Source organism: Zosterops lateralis, assembly GCF_965231275.1.
Source record: "Zosterops lateralis genome assembly, chromosome: 5".
Taxonomy (NCBI): Eukaryota; Metazoa; Chordata; class Aves; order Passeriformes; family Zosteropidae; genus Zosterops; species Zosterops lateralis.
This window is the reverse complement of record NC_139766.1, coordinates 52267117-52281506: the sequence shown is the minus strand read 5'-3', so window position 1 is coordinate 52281506 and position 14390 is coordinate 52267117. Positions and strand designations below refer to the sequence as shown.

General features: G+C 39.2%; 1 protein-coding gene across 3 annotated transcripts in view; it reads left to right on the top strand.

Annotated features, from left to right (window-relative positions):
• The window catches only part of PDLIM5 (PDZ and LIM domain 5), a 123671-nt gene that overhangs the window by 95772 nt on the left and 13509 nt on the right, over positions 1 to 14390 (top strand). For all 3 annotated transcript variants that reach the window (XM_083860776.1, XM_083860777.1, XM_083860778.1), the window contains one exon: positions 10979 to 11153. In XM_083860776.1, the coding sequence (XP_083716902.1) occupies positions 10979 to 11153 (175 nt within the window). The remainder of the gene's footprint in view (positions 1 to 10978; positions 11154 to 14390) is intronic.

Here is a 14390-nt window from a genome sequence, read left to right as displayed (position 1 = left end):
GAAATCTGTGTTATTAATTAAGCTTCAACTTCATATTTTTATTGCTAATATGAGATGAATAGTTTTGATTCTCTTTCTGACATGATCAATTATGCTAAATAGCTCTGTTTGGTTTTGTTCTGTGTAAGGGTTTTCTCTCTTTAGAAGCATATCCAGTCCCAAAATGGAACTATAGAGGCCCTGGCATAAAAATAAAGAAAAAAATATGGTGTTAATGCTGCGTGTTTTATAATGGCTTAGGCACTTCTGATTGAATGACAGCTTGTTGTTAACAAGCTGATGTATTTTGGTTGGGTTGTGCAGTTCTGTAGGAAGCCTCAAGATGGCAATGCACTGTCATTGCTGTACTTTCCTGGCAAATGGTGAGTCTACCAATGAGGGCAAGGTAAAGACTTCTTACAATTTAGATCAGTTTAATTCTAGCATTGTTTTACTTCTCTGAGTTAGCTAGCATGAGAAGAGAAAAAAACGTCAAGATGAACAGTAACAACAGAAGCACCAACACTTTTTAAAGTTATGTTTTTGGTAGTGTGTGTGCTTAAGGCAAACTTCTGTGGGAATAATGTCATAATCCTGTATTTTTCTAAGTGACTGGTTGTGCTTCATGTTTGATACAACTTTCTGTCTCACCAAGTGATGAATTATTTCACTTGCATAGAAGCCACCCATCAGTTTGGGGTTTCTGTAGTACCACACTCATTTTTAGTATGGTGGCAAGTGTTTCACTGCTAAATCCTACTAGTGTGCTCTAGTATTAATAGGAGTCAAATATTTGAAAAAGCCTTTTTTTTTCTTAATATGTTCATGAAGGAGAAAGATTTAAAGAGATTAATTAAACTACACTTGATTTTGTAGTACTCTGAAAATCTATGCCTGTGCTCTTGCATGTGAAAATCTCTTTTTTTACATCAGAGATACTGAGTAGGCAGGTGAGAGGGAAAGCTGGTGGGGAATTTTTGACTGTTATGTTCCAGAACAACTTAAGGAAAGCTTAGAAAGTTCATACTGGTAGAGAAGCTGGTGGAAAGAAATGGTCATGAGGATGTCATCTTTGTGCTGCCTTGATGAAGGGTTCTGAGATGCACTGCTTAAGTTCCAAAGAGGCAAAGCCATTATCTCTCCCCAAAAATATTGGGGGAGCCAGAAATAAAAGCTGTAGGAGGAAGAGGCATTGAAGGCTCAGAGCTCCCTAAAATTGGAAAGTACAGGTAAGATAATGCAGCTGTGTCAATGGCAACTGCCTGGGAATTAACAGAGTGGGAAGAGGTATGATGTCCCAGGTACCAGAGGAGCTTCAGTTAACATTTGCATCTTAGGAACACAGAGTCACCCATTGCTGTGGGAAGCCAGTCTGTGCTTGTCCCCTGTAGGTGGAACAGCAGTCAGACAGGTAAAACTGTTTCAATAATTGAATGTTTTGATAAAATTAGTCAGATGTTGAAGAAAAAGAAAGACTGTAAGTGTTTCAGAGAATGCTTGGACTTCAGTTCTGCTGTTTGTTTGCAGTCTGTGAGCATAAAGTTTTCCTTAATATAAAATTACCAGTGCTCCACAGGCCAAACAAAATTTGGCTTTGTAGGCCATAGGCCTGACAAAGTTTTAGACAAAAACCCCCTTTGATTTCATAGCTGAAGTCTACCTTAGGAAATAATTAGAAGGAAGATACAATCTTATGTAAATGTATAACAGTATGCTATTAATAGCAGAAATGTATTGGGAGCACAGTTTTTGTAGCTCTGATACCACTCACTCTTCATCTGAATAATGCCCAAGTTGTTTCCAAGGCATATCATAGGATTTTGTTTGTGCCTGGGGAAGCTGTAAGATGCTGACTGATGATGTGGCATGAATATTACCAGTGATTTTATTAAGTTGTCTAGAGCTGTGTCATTTGGGTATGCAGCATCTTTTCAATTATTACCTGGAATCTCTCTTTCTTGTAGAAAAAGAAAGGCCACCCAGGCCTTTTTTATAGGCCACCCAGAGAATGCCTTTTTTAAAATTTATTTTTAATAAATGTATTATGTCTTTTTTTAGCTTCAGTGTAGGGTTTTGGAGTGATTTGTTGATTATTGTTGGTGGGTTTTTCTGAGATTGTGCAGAGATGCCTGAAGGTGTCAGAGGGATTTTGTTGTAAGTGACATAGGAGCTATTTCATGACCTGGCAGCAAAATGCTCTAAAGTTGAATGGCTGAGATAGTGAATCTGGAGATGCTTCAGGGACTGGATTTCTCTCTACAGAAGTCAGTCATGATCCGAGTGAATCTCACAATGATAACACCTTTGGGCCTGAATTATCCTCATTGGCCATTCATGGAGTACCCATGAATGCTACTGTGCTAGTTATCCACCTTGCTGGTAACAGAGATTTTAGTCCTCTTTGGAACAAAATCCTGATATTACAAGATTCCTCAGTGGTTTGCAAGAGGAAATGAGGGATAGCTGCCTCATACTTTCTTTTAAGGCATGGGTAAGAAGCTAGGTAACCTTCAAGTTTTTTTCTATTGTTAAAACAAGTAAAAACGCACTGTTACTGTGTGTTATGTGCACAGACTGGAATTTATAATAGTTCACTTCATTTTTGTTGAGCTCTGAAGCTCTATGCACCTACCAGAGGCAGAAGATTTTTACATTGTATTAAATTCAAAGAATGAAATAACCCAGAGCATCTTGGCTACATTGCAGTGAGCTATTCTACTATTTGATCACTGACTATGACTGTACAGTTACGTAGCATTGCTCACCCCCAAGGAACCCCAAAGCATTTTCTAGTCCTAGGCAAGAACACGGTGCTTGCCCAGGAATGGCTTTCACTTGCCACTGCCATGCAGCCACCTCATGGGTGAGAGATGACAGCTGCTTGCCAGTATGCCGTAACATTCCAAAGCAACTTGAAAGGAAGTGAATAGCACCGTGGCAAATTGAAACTGCTGGGACAATTTCAGAAGGTATAATTGCCTGGTAAGCACGGCTCCACCAACTGGAGTCAGTCCAGGAGACAAACTGTTCTCATGGAGAGTGTAGCAGGATCTGTGATGGTCAAAAGCGGTCAGGACTTCCAGTGCTACATTTCTCACATGCAATTGCCTTCTCTTTCCTGACGTCTTTCAAGCGCTGTTGCTGGGAGGTGAGCTGCTGATGCATGGGGACCATAGGGACTGTGTGCCAGGCACTGCACTGCCAGTCCCACACTCTGCCTTCCAGGTACAGGAGCTGGGCAGGCAGCATCCTGCTCGCTTGCTGGAGTCCCGTGGGATGGCAGGGGGCCTGTGGGGAGCTGTTACAGCTGGTGGCCATAAAGGCTGGTTTGCTTCTTGGAAAGGAGAGTTTCATTGCAGTCAATGCCCTTTGTTCCTCCTAGGCTTTGCAGCTGAGATAGAAGAATGGGGTGGGGAAGGCTTGTGGTAGAAGCATTCAAAGCTGTTGTTTTAAGTGACCCTTTACTCAGATGTGCCAGTTTCCTTATTCCCAGGGTCTTTCTCAGCCTAGTGTCACTGGGATATATAAGCTCCTTCGAGCAGAGCTGCTAAGGAATGTCAGCATATTTTGCAATATGCCCAACTGTCAGTTGCCTAATCCTGAGCAAGCACATATGTTAAGCACATGATCCCTTCAGCAGAGGGAACACACTTAGAAACTGGCTGCAAGCACATGAAAAGTACTCCCCAGACAACTTTGTTTTAAAAATTCTGCTATTTCCTTGAAGCTGTTTTCACGTACTTGGTAGCCTTGCATTTACCTCCTCTGGCGTTATCCATAGCTTTCTTGCTGCATTTTCTTTTTTGTATCCCATTCCCGCAATAATATTAAAATTTTAAAAGCAAAAGAAAATGCAAGCCTGTTTCTAGGCATGACTTGACATGGCACTCTACTGGTGCTCTACTTTGTTTCCTTCCTTTCCACTTATTCCGCTACATATTTATGTAGAGAAAATGGGATAAAAATGCAGACTATATCCAACTGTGGAATTTGGCTATCAGGGCAAACAATATGGAGCTATGGAGAGGAAGGCACCGAGATACATTGTGCTATCACAAAGTGCTTGTACTGCCAGTAAGTCCTTAAGGGATTAAGTACCATAAAGGGATGGACTGCAGCACTTTTTGTCCTTGTCAGTTTTGTTTTTCTGTGTTTCATTTGTAATTCCTCCAGTCCCTATTGCAATTCTTGATCTTACAGGCTATACAGGCTGGGTAAGTTAAGTCGATAGCTATGGGAATACTTCTGCATGGAAAAAGCAACCAACGTATTGTGTCATCATCACCGGGTTTTTAGGACCCTCTCATACTAATTGGTTTCCATTGTAGAACAGGAATTTAAAGGCAGGACTAATTGTAGAAGTTCAAGGAGCTACTTGCCTCTTGAGGACCATGGTCTGAATATTGGGAAAAAACTGGGTTAACACGGCTAATCATTAAGACAAATTCTTACATTGTTAGTAAGGACTCTGTTAAAAATAGATCCCAAAATATAAACATTTCCACTGTTTTTCACTGAAAAAGATTGTTAAAGGTTGCTGCTTCATGATGTAGTCACCATTCATGAAAGCAGAAAGCCTTCTCCATGAAAGTATTATGATTGACAGGTCAAAATACAAAACCTTTCTAATCCTGGTCTATGGGCTGTAATTAATTTTTCATCTAATCTAAATTATTTTATCATCATGTGACAGCAAGCCACAAGAGTTTGTTCTTACAAATTAATTAATGTGAAGTCACTTAGCCAAGCCAAACCCATTGTGAAACCAGAGTAATTTATAAATGTTAACCTTAACTTCATGGCGGTATGAAATTGTAACTCCTGTAGAGTTGGTGAAAAAATGAGCATGTTTATAAAACTTGAATGTTCATCATTAAGAAGGGGCAGGTCATAGTAATGAGGCAGAAATGTACCACCTGCTTTTTAGAGACAGAATGGCCTGGTGTACCTCAGTACAAGATCTGCTGAATAGAAATTCAGCTTTTCTGTTACAAACATGACCTTAGACAGTTTGCCTGTGTTTTGGTTTGGCCAAATTCATGTGCTGTTGCACCAAGTTGCACACTTAAATGAATTGTTTGCATTAGTTTCTTTCTGTATTCCTTGAAACAGAGATTCAGAGATTTTTTTAACTCTTTGGTTATTTCACGCACATAAAGTGAGAACATTCACTGACTTCGAAAATTTGATGTTCCTTGTCTTTGATTTGTTAAAAAGTAGCTTCTTGTAACAGACTGACTCACCATATCGGTTCCTCTCCATTAACTAGCACCAGCTCAGAGCACTAATGTGTCCTGTTCACATGCACAGGTGTAGAGCATCCAAGAATTATGCCTAATATTTGTTCAGCAAATGAAAAGCCAGTATTCTGGTAAATGCATTCTTATTGGACTTCAGTGTTAAACATCAGCTTCATGAAACTGTCAGATAATCTACATGAGACTGGACAGACATGTTCTCTGCAGGTGTACCCAGGTTATCGAGTTCAGAGTAGGAACTAAAAGCAAGGGAGGCAAAATCTTATCTCAGAAAGCTACCAAATGAGTTTCTATACTGCCACTGCAGAGAAATGCAACACTGTAGTACAGGACTTCGTTTTCTCTTTCTTCTTGAGTCACTTTTTCGATAAAAGCAAAGCCAGTTGTGCCAAATTTGTGATGGTATGTGATGTAACAAATCAGAAGGAGACAGGCTGAGCGAGCCAAAACCACCATACTCATTTTAATTAAGATGCTTTACAGCTAATTTACCCGGAGCCTTTCCAGTTGAAAGGCTGGTTACTAAGGCAGGAACTATTCCTTCTAGTTGCAGGGGCTGTTGAAATGGGGCTGAGGTGGCACCTGTTTTGATTTTCCACGGGTGCATACCAGCTTTCACCCAGCATTTAAAGACATGATAATGGTTTAATCTGTCCTGTTCTGCCTTTAATCAGCAAAAGGAGTTTAGCTCTAACTGTGTTTTCAAGACTTCATAAGAAACAAAAGAAACAACTTAGAAACAAAATACAGGGGCTGAACTTTGAGTTTGTAGGGTGAGTTTTTTGGAGGTTTTGTCTTGTTTTTTTTCTCACCTTGTTCTTGTCCTGTAGCATTCTGCACTGAACTTGTGTGATTTTGTGCGGGCCAGGGAGTGGATGGAGTGTTACATTCAGCCAGTGCAGTGAGCTGACAGTAGAGCTTTTCAGACACATTGCTTCATCCGGCCATCTGTTTGGTTTTGAGGGAAGGAACAGGAAGATTTCTTACACTACAGATATATTAAGGAAAGTCAGAAAATTGGACGTAAGAAGCTTTATATTTTCCATTTATAATACAGTAGTTTGATTGCAGTGTATAAATCACTGAGTTAGAACACTTTAAAATGAAGTTCTGGCACTCCCACTGCTTCAAGTAGCATTGTTATTTATAGATATTACATGAAGGCTGATGTTATGTTTAAGTGAGCGTTAAACAGTTCAGGCTGTTGTATTGTTGCTACGCACCAGAGAACCTCTGTCAAAGTGACTTTGGCACTGCTGCATATCCGCCTTTTTCCCTTTGTCTTCCAGACCTTTCAGTAGTGTTTGCAGTTATCCATGTGCTCAGCGATGGAACAACCTATTGTTAGCCTAACAAGGGCAAAGTCACACTGGGATTTTTAAAAAAGGAAAAAAAAAAGGCAGTTCTTTACCCTGCCTAAAAGATTGTTAAATATTAAACTAGCCATACCAAGGAGTTTAGTGAAAGCAAACACTGTGGGTTTGCTAAACTTAAACCTAATAAAGTAGAAAGTTAAGTCAGGTACAGAGTGTTTTTGGTTTTAGAATAAAAACCGGCAGTGACAATACATCAGTGTAAATCAACAGTGCTTTAGAATGTTTAATTAAAAAGAGTGAAGTGAAGCCTACAAAACTCCAAGATTTGGCCACATACATCTTCTCATGACTTGCAGAGAACCCAAACCTCTCTGGTACTCAGATCAGAATAGCTCCTGCTGGAGTGTATAATTCTTATAAAATATTTCTTTTATTTATTAATTGCATTTATTTTAGTTTTAAGTCATCAGACCAGCCACAAAAGTTGCTGTGCTTTGTCCCATTTCAAGCAACAGAGGTGGCAACAGGAAAATATGGGGTGAGATTGTATCATCAGGAGGCTGATTTCCCATTACTAATGAGTCACCATTTGCAATTAAAAACATGCATGCACCTTGACACATCTTGGATACTGGGGCATCTATGTCCCCAGTACTCCTTGAGACAAAGCTGCTGATCTGTATGTGTAAAATACAAAAAGCAAAGTATAAAACACAAACTACAGGATAGCTCAAACTGGTTGCCAAGAGCTGTGAGGTTTTCACTTAGATTGGGTGCAGAGATTTGTACCTACTTTGGCATTCCCCATGTGCCCTGGTAAAATCTTCACATTGCAAGAAATAATCCACCTGCATCAGTTTTCTGGGCCTGATGTTTTTAAATCAAGTGGTTGTGTTTCAATCTGAAATATTTCCAAGGGAATAGAAAAAAGAAAGGAAGGGGGAAGAGAATACATTAACTCAGAGTATCCTCTTCCTCTCTGCTGTAAAAACATACTATCCACTGGAGTGTTAAATTTGCTGTTGAAGTAGAAGGAATATCAGTGTTCTATCTAAATAAGAAAACAGGCCTAATATTCGAAATTCTCTAGCTACAAGAGAAGGAATATTCTTGGGGAAAGTACTGAGAATTCATACAGATTTAATTGAGGAATTAATAGTGGGGGCTTTTAAAATCAAAAGCACCAACTAAACGAAAATGTCGCCACCAACAGAAAAATGGTCTGTGGGTTGCAGTGGAAGTAATGAACCTCTGGTGAAATTACTGAAGTGTTAAAGGTATGTTTGTGGCCTGTGGAAAGACAGAAGTGGCCAATAAAAGCTATCCTCCTACTAGTGTTCAGAAGGAAATGAGGAAGATAAAAGGCTGAGGCAAAGCAACCAGTGAGGAAGGGAGAATGATCTATGGTGAATAAAAAATAAATAAATCTAAAGAACTGTAGAAGGTTTACAAAGAAGCCAGTATACCAAATAAGGTATTTGATAGAGATATAGATATTACAGTACTTTACTGGTGTATTTTCTTTAATAAGCGTATGGATCTGAAGGCAAAGGAAGCAGACTGACTCTTCTTCTTTAGGAAGAAAAATCTGAACTGAAAGAAGCTTGAGTCCACTTCAGAACCAGGAGCAGAGGGGAGTGAGAATGTGCAAGGCCAACAAGTTCTTAATGTGATTACCAGCAAAGAGAAAGAGAATTCTTCTGAGAATGTTTTGGACACAAATTAGGAGCATGGGCAGGGAGCTTCCTCAACACTAAATGCCCAGCTTGGTTTTGCTGAGGTCACAGCTCTTGTTTGACATAGTATTAATTTGTGTGGCTTCTATTATGTCTTGCTTAAAAGAGAGTTTTTGTTATAACATGATGGACTATCTCCTTCTCTCACTTTTTAGTGCTTTAAATAACTCAGAAATGACTGCTCTAACAGCTTTTTAGAGAAGGTTTATGTAGACAAATTCTCCTCCTGGCCAGTAGTAACTTTGAAGTTAGGTAGTGTTCAGAAAAGCATCATTCATAAAAACAGCAGTAATGAAAGCTGTAATGAGACCAAAGAAAAGGGAGCAATTGTGATGTTTGTGCCTTTTTTTTTTTTTTTCCCTTAAGCAAGCAGAAAGACTTTTTTTAACTACACAGTGCAAATGAGACAGCTGATATGTCTGAATGGGCTTTGGGATTCAGTAGATAACCCAAACAGAAATTAGCTACAAAATACACTAGAAGCTGTGCTGCAATTTGATTTATGGCAAAAGCAGTCTTCAAACAGATTTGGATTTAGTGTGTATTCCTGTCTTCTCATGAAATGAGATCTGAAAATTGAAAAACCATGTGTGATGACAGAGGAGGAAAGTGCTATTAATCAACACCACTTTCGTTCATGTCTTCAAAGCTGTTCTGCCACCTTTTTCATTTTTATCTCTTCCTAGGTTTTCATCTTAGCAGGCATTTATAATCTGAAGTGAGCTACAGTGGCAGTGACTTGTTCAAGATCAAGTGCCTCTATTCCTAAATTCTTTCCATTCAGGAATGTTGAATGTTTCAAGAATAAAGGTGTTATTTTTTCAAGATATTGTAAATTCATTAATTATACATGAAAAACAGTCTTGTTAAAAAAATTAAAAAGAAATAAAACTAGAAAAAAACAACCCTTATGATTTTTTTTTTTTTTTTTTTTTTGCTACATGAGGTTCTGAAAAGGATCCAAAAATATGTCAGTCTTGAAATGATCTGATATGAGAAATTTTGGTTAGCCAACCTCTTTAAAAAAAAAAAAAGATCTAGGAGTATATTTCTTTTTCATACACAGAAAGAGTAAGCAAAAGCAGGTATTGAGCCCATATCAGGAGATTAATACCAAGTCTAATTATAATACAAAAGCATTGGTGTTAAACAGGATTTCTCTTCCAGATGTGTTGTCTTAGCCTACATGTGAGTAGAGGAGGAGGCTGCTAAAGTTCATGGTAATGTTTTCATTAAACTGTGTAGTGCTTGGCTATATTCTGTAAAGAGCACAGTATTGGCATTTATGTTGGATTTTCTGTGGATTCAATGTTGCTTAAATCTTTCTCTGTGAATTAGTATGGCACTTCTCTTTCAGCAGGGAACACAATGTTTTGCCTGAAAACTATTTGCAACTTTTGTGTAGGACAGAGACTGATCAGCATTATGTTAATGGAGAAGAAGAGAAACAATTTTTCATCTTTTCCCTGGAAGATATGAAAAACAAGAGAGCATAAACAGCACAATGACTAACAGCTCCACAAAATAGATTTTTTGCAAAGCTATATACTAATGCCTTGACCCTGGTGTTGGAGAGCTGCATCTTTGCAGCAGAAGCATCATCCTGCACTCTCCGATGTCTTGGTCATTGCTTGGTTGTTTGCCTCTGAGTTTCCAGACAGGTCTTAATTTCACTCTTTGATTTACAAGGTTTAGCAAGGCTGCACTAAAGCCAGGGCACTGAGTAAACACTCCAGGTTTCTTTTGCTTGTGGTTGCAAACAAAAAGCTGTGGAAATGTGGGCTTTTTTATAATGTACTTGGAAAAGAAAGATGCTTCCTCTTGACAGGAATAACTGCTCCCATAAAGGCGTGTTTTTGTAGCTTGTACGTTACCAAGGTACATATATATCAGTAGAGGGAAAAGAAAAGCAGAGGACTGTTTTTTTTCTTCACTACCCTTACAACAGTATCATTTGTGTCTTTCGTTTTTGTAAATGCGTTTTTTCAAACTCCTTAAAAGCTTATGTCTGTTCTCCAGCTCTAAAACCCTGAGTACACATGGAAGTGTGTAGCGTATACATTTCTGAAAATATCAGGGTTTTATTTGTGTCATACTTTTATAAGAAGGATGTGAACATGACCTTTGGAGTGCTTCAGATTGGCAGAATCCACTGATCTAGACCAATGTTTAATTTCAATGTTGAAAGAAATTTTGCTTATAGAGTACTCTAGTTTAAATTCCTACACATGTTGTATTGAATGTATGTTCTTGTTTAACAGGTTAGTAATGATGTATGATCTATTGCACTCACTGTGAAATTTTTTGAGTAGGTATGTCATTTTCTCCTGCCTCTGTTCATACACTGATGTTCTTGGCTTCAGCTTTTGTATCTACAACAAAATAATGCCTTCACAGGTTGTATATTCTTTTACGTAACTTCTTCAACATGTTAAAATTTGTCCACTACTTCTCCAAGTTAGCCAAAACCATTCTGTGTTATTTCACAGACATTTCATAAAGTAGGTAGAACTTTCTTAGTAACTTGTTGGGGGAGGAGGGGAAAATGAGTGGCTTTTAATATGTTCCTTTAAGGAGGCAGGTATACACTGGCCAATGATGTTAGGCAAATGTTGTTGCTTGTATTTCAAGTTAATTTACTTGGTACTGAAAGATGGTCCTCTAAATGCTTTTGGCATTCTTTCCCCAGCTCCTGTCAGTGGATGGACTTCAAACAGTATTAAATCACCTGGAACAACTGCCCCAAGTGAAAAAGCTGCAACAACACCTCAGCTAAATGAGCAAGACACGTTGGTTCAGCGGGCAGAGCATATTCCAGCAGGGAAGCGCACTCCCATGTGTGCACACTGTAACCAGGTCATTAGGTGTGTATCTGCTTGCTGGGAACACTCTTTGGGGTGTGCAGAATTGGCTGTGTGGCCAGGCCCAGAGAGTGGGGATGAATGGAGTGAAATCCAGTTAGTGACTGGTCACTAAGATTACTCCCCAGGCTCAGTATCGGAGCATGTCCTGCTTAATATCTTTATCAATGATCCAGAGTGGGATCAAGGGCACACTTAGTCACATTTGCAGGTGACTAAGTTGGGCAGGAGTGTTGGTCTGTTGGAGTGTGGAAAAGTCCTGTAGAGGGATCTGGACACGCTGGATCAGTGGGCTGAGGTCAATTTTGTGAAGTTCAATAAGGCAAAGTCTTCTGTCTTTCTCTTGGGTCACAACAGCCCTGGGCATCACTACAGGCTGGAGCAGAGTGGCTGGAAAGCTGCCTGGCGGAAAAGGACCTGGGCATGCTCATCAACAACAGCTGAACATGAACCATCAGTATGCCCAGGTGACCAAGGCCTGTGGTATCCTGGCCTGTATCAGCCACAGTATGGCCAGCAGGACCAGGGCAAGGATTGTCCCCCTCTACTCAGCACTGGAGGCCACACCTCAAGTGCTGTGTCCAGTTCTGGGCCACTTAGTACAAGAAGGACATTGAGGTGCTAGAGCATGTCCAGAGAAGGGCAACAGAGCTGGGAAATGGTCTGGAGCATAAATCCTATGTGGAGCAGCCGAGGGGGCTGGTGGTGTTCAGCCTGGAGAAAGGGAGGCTCAGGGAGGACCTTATCATTCTCTACAACTGCCTGAAAGAGGTTGCAGTGACATGGAGGTTGGTTGGTTGGAGGTTGGTTCAAAGGAGGTTTATAGTCAGGTCAGCAGCCAATACTTTTATCATTCTTTTATCATTATGGAAATAATCTTCCTCAAGTGATAGGACATAGCCACAAGATGTGATGTGAAGGTTTAGATTGGATATTAGGAAAAACCTTTTCACCAGTAGAGTTGTCCAGCACTTGGACAGGCTGTTCAGGGAAGTCTTGGAGTCACCATCCTGGAGGTATTTAAAAGACGTGCAGATGTGGCACTTATGAACATGGCTTAGTGGTGGACTTGGCAGTGTTGAGTGAACAGTTGGATTTTATGATCTTATAGGTCTTTTTCAACCTAAATGATTCTATGATTCTCTTCATCCTGCAGCCTCTCTCATAGCAGGGCTTTGTTTCACTTTCATGCGTTTTGATTCTTCAGTCACAAGTGGTTTAAGACTTCATTTCAGAAATGCAGAACACTGTTTTCATGCGTAGTTTATCTAACAAAACCAAGAATGAAACTACTTTGGAGGAAAAACATTGCAAACTGCTGACAATCACAGTCTTACAGAGGATTTTACAGAGGATCAGAAAGCTGGATGAAATTGAGTAAATGTAAGACCGAAGAAAAGTAAGCAAGTTAGATATACCCATTGCAATAGAATTGGGACTATTAGCTAGTTGGAAACCAGTCAGAGATCATGGCCTTAGAAATACTAATGTTGATTTCTAAAGTGTAGTTTTGAATTGAGAAGAAAAATAACATCCATAGAAGGAAAGAAAGTGATGGTTTAATAATTACTAGGACTGGATTGATAATAATTTCCTGCATTGCTGGATTTCAAGCTCTTTGGGCTTTCTGGCCTTTGGACATTATGGTAGCTATTGTCTTTGACTTGTATGACATGGGTAGAAAACATTAAGCAACACAAACACAAGTTTGCCAATAGAGATTAAGTTAAATAAGTTCTGCTGATTCCACAAGATATCCCACCATTAGCCAGAATTTTGTATGGAGGAAGAATTGAATCTGGGTTGCATTGTTCAGTCAGTGATTTCTGGCAATTTGTTGTGATTGTCTCATTCAGGGAATTGTAATTGCTTTTATTGCTAGTGTGCAAATCATCCTTATTTTCATCCACCTTGCATTTTATTTCTTCCCTAAAATAGAAATCTCTTAGCATTATTCAAAAGAGTTTTCTTCTTGCTTATTCATTCGTTTGTATTGTTGAACTACAAAAGGAAAGTAATGTGTTTTTTATAGTTTAAATAGTATTTTTTTATTTATTTTCCTATATCCCATGTTTTCAGTGGACAAAATAAGAGAGCCTGCATTATGTTTCACCATAATTAAAGAGACTTTTTTGATTAGAAAGTTCTGAAAAATTAGGAACTGCATAAGCTGTATAATTTCCATTCATCATAACACAAAATCAGCCTTTCCACCATGGGTTTTTGTAGCCTCTTGAGCCCCGGCTTGGATTCTGCATCAGAACCAGCCAGTGCAAATCACTTGATCTTTAGGGGTGAACTGAGTCCAGCTTGTTTGCTTCCATGAGATTTCTGTTGTGGTAGTTCACTACCAGTTCAGTTAGCACTGGGCTAATTTTAGAAGACTCTTCACTAATAGATCTATGATGTTTTGGAAAAGTTACTCCTACTTCCACTGGATACATCAAGGAAATAAAAAATATATTAACCTAACCCCCTTGAAGCAATAGAAAATGCACACATTCCCAACACAGGTACACCTATGCAGCTCGATCCAGGGGTTTTTGCTTCATTGCAAAATCAAATATTAATATCAGAAAAGGCATATGTATTTTTAGGATGAGATTCATCTGATTCCTTGAATAGTTTGACCTATATAATAATTCTGACTGTCTTTAGTATTCTATCCTTTTTGTTCTCTGGGATTTGGATTTGTGTCGAGTAAATAACATGCAGGAAACCATTCACTTTCTTTTTTGTACTATTATTATTTTAATTTTAAACCAAACACGAAGTGCACTATATGCTGCAGCTTTCATATAAGAGACTTCATTACCTTTTACAGCAGTTGTTTATCAGGGTTTATGAGGTTGTGCTGGTACTCTGTGCTGTGGAGTCTCAGTCCTGAGCATCCTCCTCTCCTCTTGGCCCTTAAATCACTTTCTGCTCCTTCCCACTCCCCCGTTTTGATCACAATTAAAAAAGAGTTGTGCTACTGCCTTCTAAGTAGGGCAGAGTATTGGTCTGTGGAGCAGCATTTACTCTTTAGTGGATATGTGAGGATATACTCCTTAGTGGATATGCAGAGGCCCCACTTGACTGTACTTAAGCCATTGTCACCTCTTGTAAGTGACACCTTTTCATGAATAGTAATTGGTACCCACATCTGACTTCTTTGTAATTTGCTGTTGGTGTTTAAATCCTTATATTTCTTCATATGTTAAATGCCTGCTCAATTATTAAAAGCAAGTGTTCTGAGAT